A 23,205-nucleotide genomic window follows, 5' to 3' on the forward strand; every position below is an offset into this window, starting at 1 on the left:
CAAAAGTATTTTCCCTTCCCCCCCAAAATAAATGCCTGCAGTCTAGTTCCCATGAATAAAAATGGCCTTGCAGGGCCCCCTAATTACTTCTAGAGATAGCACCCACTCCATCGCCTCAGAAAGCCTTATCCACAAGGTGGGAGGTGAAGGTACAATGAAAAAGAATGGACTTTGGTCAATGCCACTCTGACTGGCTGAACAGTTGGCAGGTGGCAGCCTGAAGACTGCAGTGGGTGCCTGGCTATATATGGGAAGAGATGGTCTTTTAGATATGGGGGTCATAAGCCATGAAGGGATTTAAAGATCAAAACTAGTACCTAGGCAAGATAAGTTCCAATGACATTGTTCACCTGACAATAATTGGGCCACTGACCCAGCTGCAGTTTCTAATTTTTTTAAAAAAAACAATCTTTGAAGGCAGTATAACATAGAGCCCACTACAGCAGTCCAAATGCAAGGTTACAAAAGCACAGATGTGCATGAGCAGGTGAGCTGAGTCTAAGAAAGGAGAGAGATGGTGATAGATGCAGCAGAGAAAAGGCACCCTTGGCCATTACATCAATATGGGTGTACCTGCACTGCCTTAACTTCTGGCCTGAAGAAGAGCTCTGTGCAGCTTGAAATACTGCTACTCTCCCCTGCCAATGCAGTTGTCCCAATAAAAGGTATCACTTGAATGATTTCAGATACTGTCTTGGGCTAGGAGAAACAGTATGTGACAGTAAGACATAAGCACTTTGAGAAATTGTGCTCTAAAGGGTTTTTGAGTTAAATTCGTTTGCTCATCAAGCGTTTTTAACATGATGTATAGTTCACCACTGAGCTAACACTGCATCCTGGGGAGAGAAATGACATGTCCAGAGTCGGTGAAAGAAGGGGAAAAAATGGAGTTGACTAATGCAGGTACTTACTTGTTGACTAGTAGGAAGTTCCCAATCAAGCAGAGCACCGAAGGCACAGTGGAAGCCACGGAAATGTAGCTTTCAAAGAAGTCCTAGGTGGGAGAAAAAATAAGAGTCTGGTTTGGAAAAAATTCTAAGCTGCAAAACCAACAAAGAACATGACCTGACCTGCCCTGCCCTGTGTCCCTCTTTCACAAATCAGATAAACCAAGACAAAGTGGTTGAAAGTCATGGCATTCTGAAGCTTCCAGGACTTCAGAATTTGCACAGTGATTAAACCTTACAGTATTCCACTTGGTTAGCTAAGGAGCATGTCTGTTTTTGTAAGCTTCAAGACCTCCTTACAGTGCTCCCAGCCCTGTGGAATGTGCGTGGCATGAGGCCTTGTGACAGGCAGTTTCTATGGAGTGAGGGGACCCAGACAGCCTCCTGTGATTTGGGAGGAACAAAGTTTATTTTAAATTATAAACTTTTCGCTCAGTTACCAGGTGTTCGAAAAACAGCAAGTATATAGGTTTCGGGTTCACTGCTCTGAGGTAAGTTTTGTGATGCACAAGTAGACTAGAGGCAGGAATTATATTTTAACAACAAAGAAGATTTATTTATTTACAAGTAGATTCCAAGGAACAGATCAGCAGCACTGGTCTTCAAACAGACAAAAGAGAAATCTGGCTGAGGCACATTAATTTAGAGAGTAGTTTCAATACTTTCCAGCACAAACAGGCTTTTACCAACAAGCCACTAGGCTGGATCCTCTCACATACATAGGATTCCACCCACACCACCCTGCCCTTTCCCAAAAGTCAGCCTAAATGGTTCAAGGTCCAGTCATCACCAGAGACACGCCTAACAATTGGGTACTCTGTTCTCTGTCAGAGATACGAGTTAAACCACTCTGCCACACTACCAAGCAGAGCTACCTTTCACTCTCTCTGCTCTTTTCCTGAGCTGGACCTGAGCTCCACTGCTCTCTCTCTGAGGCAGAACTCAAGCTGAACTCCTGCTGCGTTTTCCCTCCAACATTCTATCCCCCTTCTCAAAGGTGACCGAATACTGGAGTAGCACTCACATAGGCTTAAGTGAGTACCTCATTTCCCCTTCGGGTGTGGGACACCTTTCTGTCTGTCACAGGTCTTCTTGTTAGTTCTGATCAAGCACAATAAACACATGAGTGGAAGAAGAAAAAGACTTTTATTATTTCCTTCATTTTCAGGAATTGCATTACAGGCCAAGATACTCAGTGTGAACCCCCTGGAAGTGTTAAACTACTGTACATGGTTTCAGAAGGGGCAGAAATATCCTCCAAGTTCTTGAGCAGAATTATAAACGGGCATTTGACCATTTGTAAGATCTCAGTCCTAGGGTTTCATTGTGACATACTATGTTCTGAGCTGCATTTGGGTCAAAATTCCACAGAGAACTGGGCAGGAGAATTCACATTCCTGAGAACCTCAGTTTTCAATTTTTAAAATCAAGCGTTTCATCTGAATTTTGCTTGAAATTACAGACTATGACTCCTGACGTCCCATAAAAATATTTACTATTATGCTTGCATTTGTGAGTGACACACCTAGACATTGTGTTCCCATCTACAGTCAATCCTAAACAGAGTTATTCCAGTCCACTAAAATCAATGGGCTTAGACTGGAATGATTCTGTTTAGGATTGCAGTGTTAATTATGTGGATGCAGCCAGGGTAGAGAAGACAATTAGGAAAGAGTTTGTTCTCTTCCCCTTTCAGCTTTAACCATGCACAAATTAATTACATGGGCATGTGGGGGTTCAAAAAGGCCAACAGACACTGTCATGGGTCTATTTACAGGAAATGACACAGATGCCTTGCAAATCGTGCCAGTCTTCTATCTGTTGTTGCTTAACCGTCTCAAACTTCCCTTACCACTACATCTAATAGTAAACTGGCTGGTCTCTGTATGGATCACAAAAGCAGACCATTCACAGAAGGGGTGGTAGTGTCTCTACATCCCCAGGGACTCCAGTTATGCACAAAGATCTGATTGCAAATTAACCCAAGGATAAACTCTAACCTCAGAACACTCTCCTGACCAGTGTTCCCTTTAAGCTGAGTTACTGTGAGCTATCTCATAGTTTTTTAGCCTCTAGCTCACACATTTTTGTCTTAACTCAGGAAAAATGGCTCCAGAGCAAGCTAATTTATGCAGCAGCTCACAACATTAATGCCAGTAGCAAACAAAGCAGAATTTTTGCTCACAAGACTCCACAGCTTAGAGGGAGTATTGCTCCTTATGACTGAATATACTTGTTAATGAGGTCCACACTCCAGGAGCAGAGAACATTTGAGAACCAGTTAAAAGGGCTGGGGATAGGGTGGTCAGCCATCAGGTGGGGCCTGGAAATCTTTTGAAATTACAACTGATCTCCAGATGACAGAGATCCGTTCCTGTTGAGAAAATGGTTGCCTTGAAGAGCGCAACTCGCTAAGGTCCCTTCCTCTCCCCAAAACCCACCCTCCCAAGGTTCCACCCCCGAATGTCCAGGAATTTCCCAACCCAGGGTTGACAACCCTATGTGAGGAACAGAGGAGGGGAAATCAGTCTGTTCTAGAGCAGGGGTGGCCAAACTTGATTAACATAAGAGCCACATTGAATAAACATCAGATGTTTGAGGGAGGGAGGGAGGAAAATAGATGGGGAAGGGATAGGTGGAAAGAATCAACTTCATATGCATTATCCAAGCTGCTGTCTGGCTTGGTGAAATGATTCAAAGAGACAAATGCCTTCTCCAAGCCAGCCGAAGGGGCAGTGAGGGCTTCGAGAGCCACACAATATTTGTGAAAGAGCCACATGTGGCTCCCGAGCCACAGTTTGGCCACCCCTGCTCTAGAGGCTTCCAGAGTATAGAAGATTTGAGCACGGGCAGGTGGGACTTCCAAACCATTTCCCCTCTTTTACAATTCCTTAAGGGCCACCAACTTGTTTCACATATAGGAATACTGAAGTGCAGAATGCCCTCCACGGTTTCTCATAGGAGGACAAACAGCTCGTCATGCTGAGGTGAACTTCTTGGTACAGAATTGGTTCTGGGAAATTCCAAGGATGCCAGGCTAACTGAGTTGAATCACATCTAGCAAATAAAAGTCCTTCCCTTTTTCTAGTGCATCAGACCAATAAGCCATCTATGACCAGCCTTCTAAGTCATTAATGACAGGTTTATAATGGAGGGGATGACCCCATACAAACTACACTTTATCTAGTATGTTACAAGAGTCTCTGTATATAGGGGTAACATCAGCAGATGCTTCAGATTTCTATTTTTCCCTCTTCCAAATGGCAAAAATAACCCACCAGCTTCAGTCAAAAACCCTGCCCAGTGCTGCCAAGATGCTTTTGCAAAGTAGCTTTTTATTCAGCTTAAGCTCGGCAGCAGAAGCAGCTGGGTTCCTGCTGGGCTAAAAAAGCAGTTCAGGCCCTGGGTGACAGAGCGAGGCACCGAAGCGTTACCTGGATCACAGGGCATGAAATTAGCAGCAGCAAGCAGGTTGGAGCCGAGAATAGCTGGCAAGTGCAAACTCATCTTCAGACAGCCGAGGCCCACTTCTAGGCTATGTCTGTGCTGTCCCCCGGACTCTCCTGCTCTCACCACTGTGGACCCCAGCAGGAACCAGCTCCAAAAGTAAGACTGAATGCCAGAGATTCTGACAGTGGAGAAAACGCCAGCCGCTTAAGAGTTGTTCTTTGGCTCAGACAGATCCTGAGCTGGAATTTTCTTAGTGCTTTCAAGGAGGTGATTACAGTCACAGGCAGGTTCATTTACAGTATTTTATCCTACAAAGAATCCAGATTGGTAGCCTAAATTCTATGATCTGCATAGCTTTTGCTTATTCGGTATAATTTCTTGCTAGGGATGGATAAGGCTTGGCATGTTGAGCCAAGAAGCCCTGCTCTTGAATTCTTGAAATCATATCCAGATTTCGCTCAGGTTACATACACACTTCCTAGCCAGCTGAATCACATCTAGCAAAGAAAAGTCCTCCCCTTTTTCTAGTGCATCAGCTCAATAAGCCAATAAGTATGTGATGATGGTGGACTAGAAACCTGCTGTTTAATTTTTTAAAGAAAAAAAAATGAAAGCAGAATCCTCTGCTGAATTTTTTACCCAGTACGTGTGCGGACTCTTATCTGGGAGAACTGGGTTTGATTCCCCACTCCTCCACTTGCACCTGCTAGCATGGCCGTGGGTCAGCCATAGCTCTGGCAGAGGTTGTCCTTGAAAGGGCAGCTGCTGTGAGAGCCCTCTCCAGCCCCACCCACCTCACAGGGTGTCTGTTGTGGGGGAGGAAGGTAAAGGAGATTGTGAGCCGCTCTGAGACTCTTCAGAGTGGAGGGCGGGATATAAATCCAATATCTTCTTCTACATATTACACAAACTTATGGGCTTTCATGGACTTGTAGGATACACAAAACACTGACTGTAAGGCAGGCAAGAAGGACAATTACAAGCGCACATGCAGCAATCCTCACTCCCTTCCTGCAAGCCCTGATGCAACTGATGGTCCACAGGAGACACCTATGCCTACCTTCCAGGTCCGCCTCTTCCCTCTGTAAATCACTGCATTCCATCCAACACCCCCAGCACCAAGATCTCCTAGGTGGCCACTCAGCAACCAGTGGGCATGGAGACTGTCCAGCCCCACAGATTCAATTATTCAAATCACCTCGCCTGCAGCTCCTCCCTCTGTGCTGTCCCCTCCTAGCTGACAGACCTCAAGCCAACCAAGCTGCTAAACCTGGAGCTTTGTTTCTCCTTGCATCAGGATTGGTGAATCCCTTGCTTGCACCAGGCTATGCACATCTGTGCAAAGCTGCTTCTTGCACTCCATATTCAGACCTTGAATGTGAAATTCAGCTGGGCAAAAAAGAACCTGGGCGGGAGGAGAAGAGCTCTAGTGTCCTTCCCCTGTTCTGACCACATCACTGTTAACAACCAGTCATTCCTCTAGCCGAGGGGTGGCCAAAATGCAGCTCAGGAGCCACATGTGGCTCTTTCACACATATTGTGTGGCTCTCGAAGTCCCCACCACCCTATTGGCCAGCTTAGAGAAAGCATTTGCCTCTTCAAATCACTTATCCAAGCCAAGCCAATGGCTTTGAGAATGCACTTAACATTAAAGTTGCTTTCTTTCCACCTCTCCCTCCCTCATCTATTGGCCTTCCTTCCTTCTCTCAAACATCTGGCATTTATGTCTTGCGGCTCTCACATGTCTGACTTTCATTCTATGTGGCTCTTATGTTAAGCAAGTTTGGCCACCCCCGCTCTAGCCCAATGCACTGGCTGAAGGAGTGGGGCAGGGCAGGTAAATAATGGTTTGCTGGGCAACCATGCCACGTGGTGAGGGAAGAGTACATGCACTGAATCACCCATCTAAGCCAAGATTAACACATGCAGATGTTGCCAAAAGTACACAGCTGGCTAATATCAAAGAGGTCCAATTTTCATCTAATTCACTGGTCAGACCTTCAACATCTTTGTGCCTGTTTACAGAACTGCAGCCTCCATACAATTTCTTTCTGGTCATTTATTATTAGGAAGAATCTCTAACTGCGCTGCACCCTAAGAAACCAGCAAATAGAAGGAACAATAATTAAATAGCACACTGCAGGAGTTCTCTCTGTGTTACAGGGATTGGTTCCAATCAGTCCTCAATTACAAGCTAGAGAGGGGAAGAGGGAGAAGCCAGTGGGCTCAGATCTGTCTGGAAATGCCACCCTGTGATCTGGAAGTCGTCCTCCCTCACACCTGACATGTGTGTACCCTCTGGAGTTACTTAGTGCTGAGGGAAAGGCACCTTGCGACTGCTCAGAGGCAGTCTTCTGTCTATTAAAATATTCAGGGTGGCCCTGAGAGCATATGTTGGGGCTGAACCTGAGCACAAATTAAGCCCTAGTTCTAGTCCTCAATCACCAAGAATGGCTTATTTGTGGCACCAAACAATCCAGGCTGTCCGGCTAATGCACAGACATTCACTCCTGTGACTTTACTGGACCATTAGTGTGAGTCTGAGCTTCCCGAAATAGTAGGTCAGGCCTCATCAGCAGGCTGCCAGGCTGCTTGCTGTGCAATCAACTTGGCAAGTTGGACATAGATGCGCATCAGGCCACTTTGGCTGGCATTTCATTTCACTTGAATGTATCTGGTAATGGCGGCGGCATTATTAAAATCCCTGTGTAACAGCTATGGGACTGTGCCCATCTTATGGGTGTAAGTGCTGGAAAAAATTTAAAACACCCGATTTCTATTTTTTTCTTAAAAGGAACAAATGACATTTCTAAAGACAGCAACTTGCACTAGTAGTGAAGGGGAACTATGGCAGAACTCCATGTTGGAGAAGTATACTGTGAAGTCTAAATGCTTTTGCTCGCTCCATTTAATGAGCATAAGCAAAATCAGGCTAAACCATTTTTTTGGGGGGGGGGGTTAAAATCTCCCCTTCCTACAAGGAGTTCAAGCCTAGGAGGATGCACATCATTTCCCCCTCCCTATTTTATCTTCACAACCTTGTAAAGTAGGTTAGGCTGAACAAGTGGTTCCACCAGGTCACCGAATATGCACCTGCACGGTGGTGGTAGAAAGTGCCATCAAGTCACAGCTGATTTATAGCAACTCCATAAGGTTTTGAAGGCAAGAGATGATCAGAGGTGGTTTGCCATTGCCTGCCTACATGTCATGATGACCCTGGTGTTCTTTGGAGGTCTCTCATCCAAATATTGTCCAGGGTTGGCCCTGCCAAATAAAAAAAAAAATATTCTGCACAAATAAAAGTTCTGACACCCATGTAAGTTTTGCAAATGAAACAAATTTGCACAGGTTTGTTCTTTATTGTAATTTATCCTGCTTTTTGTAGACTTAGCATAAAAGGCTATTATAGAGGCATGGAAGCCTCATGCTGTATCTGTAATTAGATCTCTGTGATTTTTTCCTAGATGATTCTCACTCACACTTCATTCTTTTCATTACAATCATAGGGTTCCTTTTTAAAAAAGGAGAGGGAAGCTATGTTTATAGATTCTGTGTCTAGTGCTACATTCCATGGATTTTAACACTTATGTGACATGGGTCAATCTCCATAACCTTGCATATTGTGACCTGCTACTACAAAAGTTAAAAATCTGTGATGAGTCTGACCAAGATCATAAAAATTGCCATTGTGTAAACATACATACAACTCCAGGCACTCCTGTGGTCCAAGCCAGCCACTGTTTGACTGAGTGGGCTGACCCCGAATCAACAAAAGCTGCTCACTCAAAGTGTCCGAGGGCAGGAGAAGAGAATATGGGGCTGTGCAGCTGCTGATGCTGCTGTCCATGTTCAGTGGATAAACCACTTAATTTTTTCAGGGCTAGCAAGCTGGCACTTTCCATAAGCAATAAAACTAACTTAGCGATTTCCTTAGCCCACACTCCCCCTCCCTGCCCCAACTCAGCCCCCTCAATGTCCTTGTTTAAACTAGAACATCTTACAGCCTGGCTGGATTATGCAAACCTGAGGGAAAAGGACTCCCACATGTAATTCAGCAATAACACTGCAACCACCACGCAGACACTGCCTATTTCCTTTTTGCATAAGACAGACCAGAACATTCCACATATAAACAAGTTGAACTCACTAACAAAACAAATAAACAACAAACTCTCATTTGGGGGCATTACAAAAACCAAAACCCAGTTTAGCTACTTTCCCCAGGTTGTTTTGCCCAAGTTGCAGCCTCTTAAGGGTTTGGGGACAAGGGAAGAATAAATACTTTATGCCTGTTAACCTTGCAAACATGATCATGAGAATTATAAGCCCACCTCCTCATGGAGTTTTATAGCTAGCTGTTTGTGGCTCAAAAAGAAAAAGAGAAAGAGCTTCAGTAAGGGACCCACTGCCTGGTTAGCCTAGAGGAAATTCTCATCTGCCGCAGGTGAGAAGGCAACCGGCTTTTAACAAGCCTGTACTAAACCCTAAAATACTTTTTCTGCATTTCTAAGACAGAGCAGAGATTAATCTTAATAGCTTCATAGCCAGACCCTAGCCACTCTTACTGAGAAGCAAGTTCTGCCAATTTCAATGGGACGTAAACAGCTTTAGGACTACTGCCCAAAATCTTATGTATCCAAGCTCAATTTGAGATCTCTGAAACTAGAGAGTCATTAAGTGCCAAGCCTTCCTGCAGGTCACTTGTTGCAGTATCTAAACATCATACGATCAGATGCCTGAAACCAGTTTTAGTTCACATTAATATTTGAAATTCAGCTTCCCTCTCCCTCAAATTACCACCCAATGCTCTCTTTGCCCTTTAGGCCTGTCATGTCACAATGCTATATTGACAGCAGAAATTGCAGCTGGTAGAATCTCCTTCTCAGGATTTGGGTTCTAAGCTTAGCGCTGCAATGCCCCTTTGACTCCCACCCCTTCCTGTCATGTAGCTGCCTTATGCTGAATCCAACCTCTGGTCCATCAAGGTCAGTATTGTCTATTCAGACCGGCAGCAGCTCTTTAGGGTTTCAGGCAGAGGTCCTTCTCATCAGGGCTTTTTTTTGTAGAAAAAAGCCCAGCAGGAACTCATTTGCATATTAGGCCACACCCTCTGACGCTAAGCCAGCTGGAACTGCGTTCCTGTGCATTCCTGCTCAAAAAAAGTCCTGCTTCTCATCATCTACTGCATGGGGTCTGATTGGCTGCTTAGTAGTCTAAGGAGCCAATGGAAATAAAACCATCAGAACAGTAGTTAGAAGCAGCCAGTCCTAAACCTGGCCAAAGCCTGAATCAGGGCTGGCCCTGCCAGTCGGTGAACTAGGTGATTGCCTAGGGCACTGGGCTTTTGGGGGTGGCAATTGGGTGCCCCCCATGTGACTCGGTTATGTTATCAGTGCGGGGGGGGGGGGCGCACTAGAAGTTAGCCTTGCTTAGGGTGTCAGACAGTCTAGGGCCAGCCCTGATCTGAATCAAACTCAAATTAGACTTCATTTGTAGCAGAGACTGTCACAAATACTTTCCCACCACCATCATCCATGTGAAGCACAGTTTAGCAGATCCGTGGTACTTGCACAGCATAATCTTTCAATTTGGTCTACAAAGCCATTTTGGTGAATTCTCAGCGGCCCACATTAATTTGTTTGCAAAGAATTTAGAGGACAGAAGAGCTCACATCCATCACAAGCAGGACCACACCTTGAGAAGAACACTAATTCAAAGAATATTTAGGACACCAACTTGGTTAGTATCACTTCAGTGAATTTCAATTATTGCAGCTTCAGGATGTGGACAAACGTATTTGGAATAGTTAATGCTTATCAAAAACCCTCACCAGCCATATTGGGAATTTATCTCTTTTATTTACAAAATCTTATTACAAAGGTATGACAACCCACCACCATATACCAAATATTGGATTAATCATCTTCATCACTCAGTCTCTTTAGATCACTGGAAAACAATATGGAATTCTTCTACATTAAAGGCTCACAATATAATGATTAGGACTCATTTTTAAAAAACAATTTTAAGATAGTACAATACTCTACAAAAACTTCACTATCACACAAAGATATATCTTATTTATGTTGGAATGGGTGTAACACATTAGGCAGTTACTTACACACCTGGCACATACAAAATTTTTGTAAATTAATATTAAACAAAATCCATAAAATCACAAAAATAAAAATTCCTTTCCAACTTGAATTCCCAATATTAAATATGTGGTCTAGCAGCTTACCCAAACCTAATAAAATAGAATTACTGGAATATTTATCTGCAGCAGCTGGAATGGTGATAGCCAAAAATTGGAAAAACTCAAAACTATTAACTATCACAAAATGGCAACTGAAAGTGAAGGATATATGCATTTTAGAAAAAATAACTGACTCTCTTACGTATCAAGATGCTGATTTATTTCATACTAAGTTAATGACTGTCTGGTTCCCATTTTTGGAATATTTTGCAACAAAGGAAGAATATTACTCTATACTACAAGCTATTAATGCTATATATTACGATTGACCATGTTTTGTTTTATTTTTTAATTTCTCTTTAATTAGTCTTTACTGACCAATTCCAACATTATTCTGCATCCTTTCCTTTTTTCCAATTTTAAATATTAGTTCATTGAGCTCTGTACATATCTTTGAATCCTATTCAGTATATTGTTATTATGTATGCTTATTATTCTTTATTTCAATAAAAATTATTTTTAAAAAGTATTTGGAATAGTTGATCTTACTAGATTGCCTGCTCAACCCTACTCTTCTTGGGTTATAATATCTGGGAGTGAGAGTGGCTGGCTCAGTTTAGGCTGTCAAAATCTCCCTTTTCTATTGAAAAATAGTCACCAAAATTTAACACATCCTTGTGGGGTTACAGAATATGACATAAGCCCCAAATTCAGTTTCCAATGACCACAATATCAACTGCATGGCAACTGCAGAAAATGAAGCATCTTTAGTGACAGCAACAGTGAGATTCATGAAAACATAAAGTCCTTCTGTTACTGCAGATAAGTAAATTAGGACAACCTCAATTGTATGACATATTGTTTCATTATCAAGGTGGTATGAGCCTGGAGCATGAATTTCCATATGGAGATGGCCAATAGGGTTCTGAAGGATGCTTTCAAACATCTGAGCTGTAATCATTGCCCACTGCAGAGACGGCTTTTTAAAAAAGAGATGCCAAGTACACAGCCTGTGATAAGGAACACTGTGAGGTTATAATCTTATACATGCTTATGCAATACATGCATAGACATGCCTACTACTGGTTACCTACTCCCAATCAAGGAAATACTGTAAAACAGAAAGTTGGTTTTTTTCTTTTTTAAGCTGATAAGCAACAAATGTTGGCAGGCTACTTTTTTTTTTAAAAAAAACCCTTTTATAAGTATATTTACAAGGTTAAACCCACATTTTCCTTACTGTGTCCCAGATGTGCTTTTGCAAACCCCCCCCCAGTGGCTGCTTTAGCCTCTGAGTATCAAGATACCTCACCTCTCTATAAGAAAAGTATGAATTAGGAGCAGATTTGCTTTTAAATCACCTTCTGAAAACTGATGGGTATCCTGAACCGAGGGATGCTTGAACAGTTTAATCGCTACAGAGTAGATATTTAAAAGGAATACTATCTCATTTAATATTTTTCATTTCAACAGATATGGCAAAGACCAGGGGTGGCCAAACTTGCTTAATAGCTGTCAGATGTTTGAGAGCTGCAAGACATGAACGTCAGAAGTCTGAGAGCCACAAGATAGGAAGGAAGGAGGGAAGGAAGGAAGGAAAGGAAATCAAAACAGATGGGGGAGGGAGGAGAAAGAAAGCAACTTTAACTTTAAATACATTCTCCAAGCCAGCCAAAGGGATGGTGGAGGCTTTGAGAGCTACACAATAAATGTAAAAGAGCCACATGTGGCTCCTGAGTCACAGTTTGGCCACCCCAGCAGAGAGAAATGCAAGATACTGGTGCAAAGACATAGCTGATGGAGGGCAGAGGAAGATTTGCTGGAAGAACAGGAACACCAAGCATCTTCTGTGCTTTCTTCCCCACTGCAAATCACCTCCTTCAATGCTGCCTGGCAGAAAAGTAGCCCAGAGTTTCAACACCTGAGCAGACTGCAGAATATACAGTGCTGGCCTTAAAACTGCATGAAGAAAGAGGCTTGGAAAAATGGAAAAAAAAAAAAAGTTTAGTGCACAATATGAACCCTACTAGCATCTGGTCTTTCCCCAAAGGCATGAGAGACTGTCCGTCAGTGATCAAATGCTTCTCACCTAAAATGTTACAACTTCCACAGTATCTCCAGAGCTGTTATATTTGATGGTTCAGTACATTAATCCCTGCATATACTCCCACATCAGTTTGTTAAATCTGCACAGTGCTTTGGGACCCTTCAAGATGAAAGACAAATATCCCCAAGTTGCTCTTATATCACACGGAGATTGATGGAGTGACCAGAGAGGATAAACAGCGTTACTTGTTTCAATGAGTTGATGCTACAAGCGTCTTGGAGCACTAATAGTGATAGAGCACCCGGGTAATTTTTTCCCCTCTTGGTACATGAAGCAGTGCCACAGCTAGTCCCCAATCAATGTTACCGGATGCAGTTTCTACTGTGATTCAGTTGAGAGTATGCTGGGGTTCTATCCTAAGCAGGAGCATTTTAAAAAGCTGCTTTTCTTGTTCCTGAAACAAACCAAAATACGGGATTTTCCGGCACTGAATTATTGAAGCAAAAGCATTCATGCAACCGGCAGATCAATTTCCAGCGGGTATTTAAACCAACAGTAAGCTCATCTACAGGCATTCCCACCACTAAAATCAGGAAATAATTGTTGAGTGGTTGTTTAGAACTACCACCAGTCACATCTCTTAAGAATGATGGCACTGAGTTGTTTACACAAGATTTCTGAGTAGAGAAATTCCCCAATCTAAGGGCCAATTCAGCTGCAAAGCTTGCAGAAATGAAATAAATCCTGCTTTTGCTGTAACATGTTAATCAGCACATTGATATAGTAGATAAGGGAAAACCATGATTAGGAAGCCAATAATTCAAATCTCAGCTGAAGCACAAAGGTCCTTGGATGACCTTAGGCAATTCTTTGTTTCTATTATGCAAAATGTCCTAACCTGGATGGGCCCAGGCTGGCCTGATCTCATCAGATTTTGGAAGCTAAGTAGGGTTGGCCCTGGTTAGCACTTGGATGGGAAGGTTGGCCCTGGTTAGCACTAAGGAAGTCCAGGGCTGCAATGCAAAGCAGGCAATGACAAACCACCTCTGAACATCTCTTGCCTTGAAAACCCTACAGGGGCACTATAACTTGGGACTTGACGGCACTTTCCACCACTTTTACAGGCAATAGCAAAACTTGCATTCCTGCGATAATTAGTGATACATAGCTACAGTTTTGGAGAACATTAATTCATAGGGTCGCCATAGGTCAGAAGTGTCTTAACACACAGCTGCAGTCTGACACCACATTAAACCATGAATGTGTACAAACCCAGTTGGCTCCAGACTTAAATGTGTGCCTCGCCCTTAAGTGTGTGCCTCACACACAACACTTACTGAAGAAGTTCTGGTTTTAAGCTAGATCTAGTTATCCATGACATACATGTAAGAACATAAGCCATGTTGGATCAGGTCAATGGCCCATTCAGTCCACTGTGTCACACAGTGGCCAAAATGCAGGTGCTATCAGGAGGCCCATCAGCAGGGCCAGAAGCCCTCCCACTGTTGCACCAAGGATTCAGAGCATCACGGACCCAGACAGAATGTTCCATCTTATTTTAGCTTAGTTCCATCTTAATGTAGCTTAACTAGAGTTAGAATCCTGGTTGGGGGGGCGGGGAACTGAGCCCAAATTAAACCCTGCTTTAGAATGGGAGGGTGGGATAATAACTCTGGTTTTAAATAAATCGTTAGCTCAACCTCATACATCACATACTACCCAAGGTAGTCAGAATGCTTCATCATGCTCCATGCACATAAGTAAAGGAGAAGAGAAAGAAGAGGGGTACACAATAAGATAGTTCACCCACATTCTGACAATGTCACCTTGTTCTAATATCTGAATGCATCTTTTAAAAATAATATTGAGTATTTCATATTTACATGGAATTTATATTACTGGAGTTTTTAGTTCCAATTTTGCTGCTGCTATTACTATCAGTTATTCAACTGTTCTAAATATGAACTATCTGAAGATGTAATAAAGCAGGTGACGCCAATGAAGCATGACTGAGCCTCGTGGTTCCAGCCCCAAGGTGAGGCCCTGTATCTAACTGACACACGCAAGAATACAGACTTCTGTTTAGCAGACGAAGAATCCAAGGACTCAGAGGAGGCAACAGGGCAGCCAACACCGCCTCAGAACTGAAGCAACTGAGACATCTCTAGGAGCCTCTCTTGATGTGCTGGACGAACCCCAAGACTGCTCACTCTGGGAAACAGCCCTGACTTCTGATTCAGATTTGAGCGAAGTACCATTCACTCCAGAGCCTGCTGTTGAATCAGAGGTCTTTCCTTAGTTGACCTCCCAAAGCCTTGTGCCATTTCAGTCTCACTGCAGTACTTGTTGACATAACTGGGTGCAGCACATTTAAATCCTGGGAGCCTGATGCTGGGAGGAGCCTGCATTTCCACTTCCTTGCAGGAGCAATGAGGCCCTCAGTTCACTCTCAGCCTTCAGGGGAACAACCATCCACATCACAGCACCATGACTCCTATACCTCAGCCTTGAACAGGACAATCGAAAATCAAATGGATCATGTTTCTGCAATCCACTCTCTCTCTTTTCTAATATGCAAGCTGGCTACAAAAGCATTAGGCTGTCAAGAGAAAGTGAGGATTTTCAGTAGAGCTGCAAATCAAGTATGTTAATTTTACCCAGGCTAGAATTTCAGAAACTAACACTTCAAACAGCATTAGCATCCAGCCCTGTGACTCAAAAGGGGGAGAAATACGTAATAAATTTTGCAGTTGCCCATCATGACAGACATGTTTATGCTCACCCACGGATGTTATCAACTCTTTCACAGAAAAAAAAAAATTAAGAATTCAGGGAGGAATTGGCAGAAACCCCCAAGGAAATAAGAAGAAAATGAAAGGCTGGACTCAGAGCAGGCTTTCTCCACTGCTGTGTATGCATCAGAAAGCCTTGTCCATGAATCGAGACAGGACAACTTTCTAATCTCGCCTGCCAAGACCAGCGGCTCACTGCTGCAGTAGGCAGCCGGTTCACACCTGCCAGTGCTTTGGAAAAAGCCATAAAGTATCTTAGACAGTTTGCAGAATTCCAAACAGGTGCAAGCCTGGAAAAGCTGGCCGGTTATTGGCATCCGTACAGTTCTACTCTCACAACCACCTTTTGCATACATGAGTCATAAAAAGGGTGGCACAGAGCCTGAAAGAAGGTGCACACAGAGTTCCATAAATGTTGGTTTAGAATAAGATCTGGCAATTACATTTAGGGTGCCACAGGCCCCTCTCCTGAGCAGGCAGAGAATATGGTGGAAGGAACAGCTGGCTGTGTTGTCTGCTGGTTTTTAAGGAAGGGAGAAACAGCAAAAGACTCACTGTGACAGGGGTGACCATCCTGCTCGGCACTCCCCTAGAACGATCACCCTGTCGTTGCTTCAGGTGTCAAATTTATCTTTCAGAAAATGGCATAGTAGGCACTGGTAGCAATTTAAAATAAGTTTTGGTTTATTTAAGCACACTGGCAGGGAAGAGATGGGATATTTACATAGGTTTTTGGGATTTAGAAGATGTAGGCAGACAGTTAAAACTGAACACAGAACTATATCTGAGGTTACTGACTTCACAAGATACAGTGTTATCCTTCAGTTGGTTTAACTTTCACTAAAGGTATCCTCAATGTTAAAGGTTTATTTTTTTATAACTGCTTTAGATTTCCGGTTAATTTTCTCACTTTCTAATCAAACAATCTTGTGTGTACCCTGCTTTGTCCCATTGGTTATAAGACTTAAGATCTCTCCACTAGACCCATTTTTCTGCCAAGATTGTTACTATCTTCTCTTGAAGACAGATAACCTGCGCCTTTGGCACCTTTTGAGGGCCCTTCCACTACCACCGCAAAACCTTTTGCCAAAGCCTGATCTATCAGACTGCCTTTTCTCCCTTGGACACTAAGCATAATACAGGAAACTGTTTTGCTTCTCAATATATGATTCTGAGTTTTACACATACAGAGACTGTTCTTAACTCCTGGTAACAGCCTTCCACCAGAGTCTCCAATATTCAAAGCTGCACCACACGGGATCTGAATCAGACTCTGCTTGGTGTCTCTTGTCACACACCAGAGAGCATCACGAAGACCACCACTTTCTTTTCCAGACACTCTTCAAATTCCTTCAGTTCTGTAATTGCTTTCTTCAACTGACTAACTGCCACCCTTTTTTGACAGTTAGAAGCAGTTCTCCAATCCGGGTGAGTTCCATTAGCTATCACTCACATGCACTGCCTCTCAGCGTACATATGTCTGCAGTCCATCACACTCACACTGCTTCCAAACACAGATTAAAATGTAATAAGGCTCAACTCTTCCCTCAATGATGATGCATAAACAAGGAAGCAAATTCTCAAGTATGCTAGGTCCAAGCAATTTAGTGGTCAGCAGAGCCAAGTAACACAGACAGAATTAGAACCTATTCTTAGGACAACAGACAAGAGTTTTTCCCATTGAACAACGGGCCCTGAGTTAACCATTCTCTCTACAGGCCCCTAGGATGGTATAGCTATCAACATTTTATTGCTTCTCTTCCTCACATGGATGTCCAAAATGGAAATCCCTCTCCACCAACCTACCAATATTTTCAAGTAACACATTAAAATAGAAAGCAGACAAAACACAGTGTTTTATACTTCTGCAAAGTAAGGCCCTAAGTTTACCTCCTCAGTCCTCTGAGGTCCCCTTCTGGAGGTAGAGCTCCCCCCCTTTTTTTCTTTTTACTTTTCTGGATATAGTTTTCCAAAAGCAAGTCATCATCATTCAGCCTACAGTCTACCCTGTCTGAACTTTGTATTAATCCTCCCTATAGTGCTTTGCAATCTGATAGCAAGGCTGGTAAGCCTCTGTTAGAGTTTGATAGCAGCTGTGAAAATTGGTTTTCCTAGACAGCTGTAGCAACCATTCTGCAGGAGCTGGTCCAGCGGCAACTGCTAGAAACACAACATTCTGAGAGTACCAGAGAAAGTCAAGTGGGAAGAAGAAAACAGGGGGCCAGGCAACCTGTTCCTCTTTGAAGACTACACTAGAAATGTACCACAAGTCCCCCAAACACAGCTAGTTAAGCTTACTCTTCTGGGTTAGTTATCCTTCAAGAAGAAAGGGAATCCACATCAGGAAAAATTGAGGGGATTTTTTTTAAGAGAAGCTGGTAGTATGGTTCAGCATGAGAATCAGAAACCTTCCTGACAATTCCAAAGTCCAAATTATTCATCTCCCTCCTCCAACCACATCATATGCTGCTCCTCTCTTGCTCGTGTGATCCCAGGGCTAACTATACCCCCTATTCCTGGCCAAGCACTGTGAGGGCAGCCTTTTGTTAAGCTCTTTCTCAAGCCTTTGCACCCAAATGATGATTTCAACATCTGTACAACACGACACAAGACATTAAAGTGAGCACTTAGTTCTAGATTCTGAGCGGAGCTCAGAGTCTTTAACAACTATCAGTTGTGTACTTTTCATAAGCATGACATATCCCAGACTCAAGTGGAAATGTTGCGATTGGTGTGGAGCTCTTATTGGACATGCCTATTGATTTAAATAGCAGTTACAATAATATAGCTGGAGAGCTTGTCTTGCTATGTGCATGGCAACAGTAGCCCCCATACATCTATAAGATTAATAGCATTAGAAGCAGGCAGAATGCAATTTCAAAAGCTCTATGTTTGCTGCTATCACATACAGCAAAATCACTTCTGTCTAGACTCTTCCTTTATTTCATACATGTGACTTTTGGCCCCTATTCTTTATACCGGTATGAATTAGGATTCCTATACATGGCAGGTGATCATAAAAAATGTCTTCAAGGCAGCATAATGTTTAGAATCATAGAGTTGGAAGGGACCTCCAGTCCAAACCCCTGCACAATCATCTAGTCCAAACCCCTGCACAATGCAGGAACTTCACAAATACCTCCACCCCCCCACCACATACATCCCCAGTGTCCCCTGTCCATGCCCCAAAGGTAGCAAAACCCTCCAGGATTCCTTGCCCAACTGGCCTGGAGAAAAAAATTGCTGACTGACTGTAAAGTGTCAATCAGCATTTCCCTGGACGTGTAAAAAAGGGCCACAAGAACTAAGCACTGGTGCAAGCAACCCTTTCTGCCCTCCATCTCACGATCTGCCTAATTCACAGGATCAGCACTGCTGTCAGATGGCCATCTAGCCTCTGTTTAAAAACCTCCAAGGAAGGAGAGCCCACTCCCTCCCCAGGAAGCCTGTTCCACTGAGAAACTGCTCTGTCAGGAAGTTCTTCCTAATATTTAGCTAGAAACTCTTTTGACATTAACACTGAAACTCTTTTGACACTGGCCTGGAATTTTTTTATTTCAAATTCTTAAATGTCAGCATTACATTTGTAGGATTCAAACGTAACCTGACATGTAGGGTAATTCCTGCCTGCTCCCGCTAGTTCAGACAAACTTTGTGCCTGTCTTAAGTAGTCTGGATACAGAGGCCTTAAGAGAAAATTTGGACTACAAGGTAAACTTAGTTCCCCCAAGCATTTTTGCAAGTGAAAAAGAAAGCTGACATGAATTTTTGTATTTTTATGCAACATGCTTGAAAAAATAATTGGTGGAACTTTTATAGAACAAGAAGCTGGCCTCCTAGGAGAGGTTAGGATTGAGAGAGAGGCAAAAGGTCCCTAGTTTAATCCCCGGCATCAATTAAAAGGATCAAGTAACAGGGGGTGTGACAACTGCTGACAGTCAGAGTGGGCAATACTGACCTTGATAGGCCAATGGCCTGACTCACTATAAAGCAGCCTAATGGGAACTTAACCAGCCAAGAGCTACATCTCATGCTGCTAAGTGCTTTCAAACATTGTGGAAAGAGAACTGTTTTTCAGTGGCATTTCCATGGCAAGCAAAACACACACCCTAGCTTTGAAGTGGAAAACATGGCAGGAAAAAAAAATCCTGGCAAAGCATGACTACATTTTTAAAAATGGAAATAAGGGGGGGAAAGGATTATAGTGAGACCGTAATGTCATCCGTAACTACAGGTGTTGCTACTACTATTTGGTAAACAGTGAATACTCAGCATCAACACTGCATGTTAATAGATCCAAATAGACAGCCGTGTTGGTTTGAAGTAGTAGAACAAAATAGGAGTCAATTTCACCTTTAAGACCAACTTAGTTTTATTCAGAACATAAGCTTTCGTGTTCATGCACACTTCTTCAGACTTCCTCATCTGAAGAAGTGTGCATGCACACAAAAACTTATGTTCTGAATAAAATTAAGCTGGTCTTAAAGGTGCAATTGACTGCATGTTAAGTTTAGCTCATGTTCCTCTCTGATTGTAATAAACACAACAGATCCATATATTAAATTCATGGCAAAGGAAGTGTTATTCGCACAGCAATGTTAAAACACAAATGTGTTGCACTTACACGGATATCTGAGGGTCTCTGTTCTGCTGGAGACAGCTCTTCTGAGCAGTTCTGAAGCTTATACATCCAGTAATGCTTCGCAGTCATTATGAAGTTCAATGGCAAAAGTGAGCCGGTCCCCAGAATGAAGAAAATAATATAGGTGCCATTAAAGTGGTCCTTAGGTTTGTAAGAAGTGGGTCTGTCCTGCACTGGCTCCTCAAGGAGTGGTTCCTCTTCTTGGGCCGTAACATCTGCAGGCTTGTACAAGGAATTAATGCTCTCGTGGTAGTCATTTTCGTCATCCTCCAAATCCACAGCCACTTGGGGGAGAAATTCAAAATACCTATGTGAAACCTATACATGATTACAGAATCAGAATGTGTAATTTGCAATTCTCGGGATGTGTTCTTACAAACTCTTTCCTGTTGAAGAATGCCATCACTGGGAATGCCATCACAATTACTGCAGAGAATGGAGTCTCAAATCACCTTAAAGGTTTTATGCTGGCATAAGATTTTTGTGGACTGATCCACAAAATTTTACACTGGAACAAAATCCTGTTAATCCTTAAGGCGCCTCAAGACTCCTCTCTCTCTCTCTTGCTGCAAATGACTGACATAGCTATCATTTTGGAATTGTTGTAAGGACTGGGATTTTTCTGTGGGATTTTGCATCTGAAAGGAGAATGAGCCAGACGTTTTTTAATTTATATCTCACTTTGATCCCAGGAGGCCTCATACAGCCCTTTAGCACTCCTTCCTCCACTGCCATACCATATAGAGATACTGCAAAAATGATCAGTTGATATACTCTATATTTACTATGGCTGTGATCACACATGCTATTAAATAACGCCGTTTCAATGCACTTTCAAACTGGACTTTTTCAGCTCACACAGAGTAAAATCCAATTGTAATGTGCATTGAAAATGGATTGAAACTGCATTATTTAGCATGTGTGATCACAGCCTGTTATATATGTGAATCTTATTACTATAAAAAGTGTAACCCAGCAGTTTGTCATTTGAACATGAAGCAATAGTTCCAAGAACTCCACAAAAACTAGTATTAAAGAACAGAGAGTCCTATAATTAGAGTAATTTCTATGAAAACTACTATTAAAGAACATTTGAGTCCTATAATAAAAGTAATTTCTTCAGTCCTCTGGAATGGAAAAGTTAACTAGAGGATCCTCAGAACCCATGTATGCATTTTCTGAAGGGTCTGCAAAAACGTTCTTATTAAATGGACTTTAAAATATTCCAAGAATGTTTACATGGTTTTATTGGAAGAAGTTTAGAGTATTGAGTTTGCTATTGCTGGGTGGTTGTTGTTGTTTTTAACCAAAGAATGCAGACAGGAAAAAAATGACTTGATCAATAGATAAAGATTACAAGGAAATATGGGATAGATGCTACATCTCATACCAGCAATCTCTGAATTAAAAAGCTGACACATTAATGCAATTGTTTTTAAGATGCCTGTAAATGCCATCCAGTCTGCCAAGTTCTAGCACCTGCAACAGCACCCGGTTATAGACTAGGAGCAGAAGGATTCTCTGTCTCCTCTGTGCAGTCCAAGTAAAGTCCACATGCTATTTCTTTTGTGGGGGTTGAGGAGCACATCTCTGTCAATCCACAGTGACAATATAATAGCTTTTATGGGGCTAACCAATAGCTTAGAAAGATGTGCAAGCTTTTCAAATTATACAAAGCTGCTCTTCGGCAAAGATTAAACTCCGAAGCACTTCAGACAAAGTGGGCAATGCTTTATGCTGATTGTTTGATTTAAAGAGGAGGAAAGAAAGACTACTTCGTTAGGTCTCTCACAGGTCAGAAGTCCACACATCGCTCTTCTTTTCAACAGGGATGGGAATTCACACAAAGACTCCGCTCAGTGCAAACCTAGTTTCAGCTGCAAACACGTCAATTCAGGAGGCAGCTGAACTTTTCTAAGTTATAGTGGGCAATAAAAAAAAAAAAAAACACCCAGAGATATGACGAGAAAGCAAGAATCCCCAACGGCAAGCTTCTCCTACAGACTCAGGGCAGAAATATCCTGAAAAGATTGCCATGAGAACATAAGAGAAACTATGTTGGATCAAGACAGCGGCCCACCTAGTCCAACACTCTGTCACCCAGTGGCCAAAAAACCACTTGCCAGAGCCATCTCCCCCCCCCCCCCCCTGTTGCCAACGAGGCAGGAGCGATGCTGAAGCGCTTAAAAGAAAAGTGCTTAACACAAAAAGTGCTTAAAAGAAAGAAGCCCCGCGCGGTTCAGGAGTGTCTGGAAGGAGCCCTGGGCCTGGCCCCGAATATCCCCCGCCCACAGCCAAGTGGCCTAGCAGCGGTTGCTCTGGGGCACAGGGATGCATTCTGCTCATGCTCTGGGCCTCCCTCGAAGCCCGAACTTCGGCTTCCACGATAGGCGTCGAGCCTGGCGGGACCGGCGGAAGGGGGGGGGGGCCGGAACCGAGAGTGCCAAAGCAAAACAAAGGAAGGAGTCGGCTAATGCCACGCAAAGCAGAGGCGGGCCGGGCTCCCGAGACAGAAGAGAGCGAGAAGGGAGCCCTGCTGCAGGAGAAGCCACTTACTGTCGCCGGCCCCACTCGCCTCCCCATCCACTCAGAGCCCCGGCTTCCCGCCGGGCCTTTGCCAACCACAGGCTCCACCACCCGCCCTCCCGAAGCTGCTCCCACCGCTCCGCCCCGAGAGCGCAGCGCCGCCCTCCCAGCCCCAGCCCCAGCCCGCGCGGGCCCTCAGCCGTCTCGTGACGCGCGGCTTCCTAGCTGGAGGTTCGGGGTGGACGTCGGCCTGCTTCCCTCCCCCGCCCTTAGCCTGTGAATCTGCTCTGATCTCCACGCTCTCCTGGCCTCGGTGTTGGAAGGCTGCCCCAAAAACATCTCTGCCGGCGCGTGGAGTCTCAGGAGCCGCCCCGAGCCGCGTCTCTTCCTTGCCAAATACCTTGAAAAGCGTCTCCCCTGATCAAAAACAGATCAGAGAAACGGGATTGAAGGTGCCTTATTTCGTCCCTTTCCCCTCAGCTTCATAACGGGGGTGGGAATCAGAAATGTGCTTAGAACGATTTCCTTTCTCAAGCGTTTAGATTTTAGACAAAAATCACAATCAGTTATAACCATTGTTCCCTCTAAGCTGTGGAGTCTTGTGA

The 23,205-nt window shown here is 43.4% G+C and overlaps 1 protein-coding gene across 1 annotated transcript in view; it reads right to left on the bottom strand.

Annotated features, from left to right (window-relative positions):
- Window positions 1–22,709, bottom strand: part of SLC29A3 (solute carrier family 29 member 3) — a 37,492-nt gene extending 14,783 nt beyond the window's left edge. Inside the window, exons 1-3 of the mRNA XM_060241173.1 lie at window positions 22,631–22,709; window positions 20,057–20,358; window positions 912–994 (exon numbers count right to left, since the gene is read on the bottom strand). Coding sequence (XP_060097156.1) covers window positions 912–994; window positions 20,057–20,358; window position 22,631 — 386 coding nt within the window. The 5' untranslated portion in view covers window positions 22,632–22,709. The remainder of the gene's footprint in view (window positions 1–911; window positions 995–20,056; window positions 20,359–22,630) is intronic.
- Window positions 22,710–23,205: the final 496 nt, after the last annotated feature.

Source organism: Heteronotia binoei, chromosome 6 (assembly GCF_032191835.1).
Source record: "Heteronotia binoei isolate CCM8104 ecotype False Entrance Well chromosome 6, APGP_CSIRO_Hbin_v1, whole genome shotgun sequence".
Taxonomy (NCBI): domain Eukaryota; kingdom Metazoa; phylum Chordata; class Lepidosauria; order Squamata; family Gekkonidae; genus Heteronotia; species Heteronotia binoei.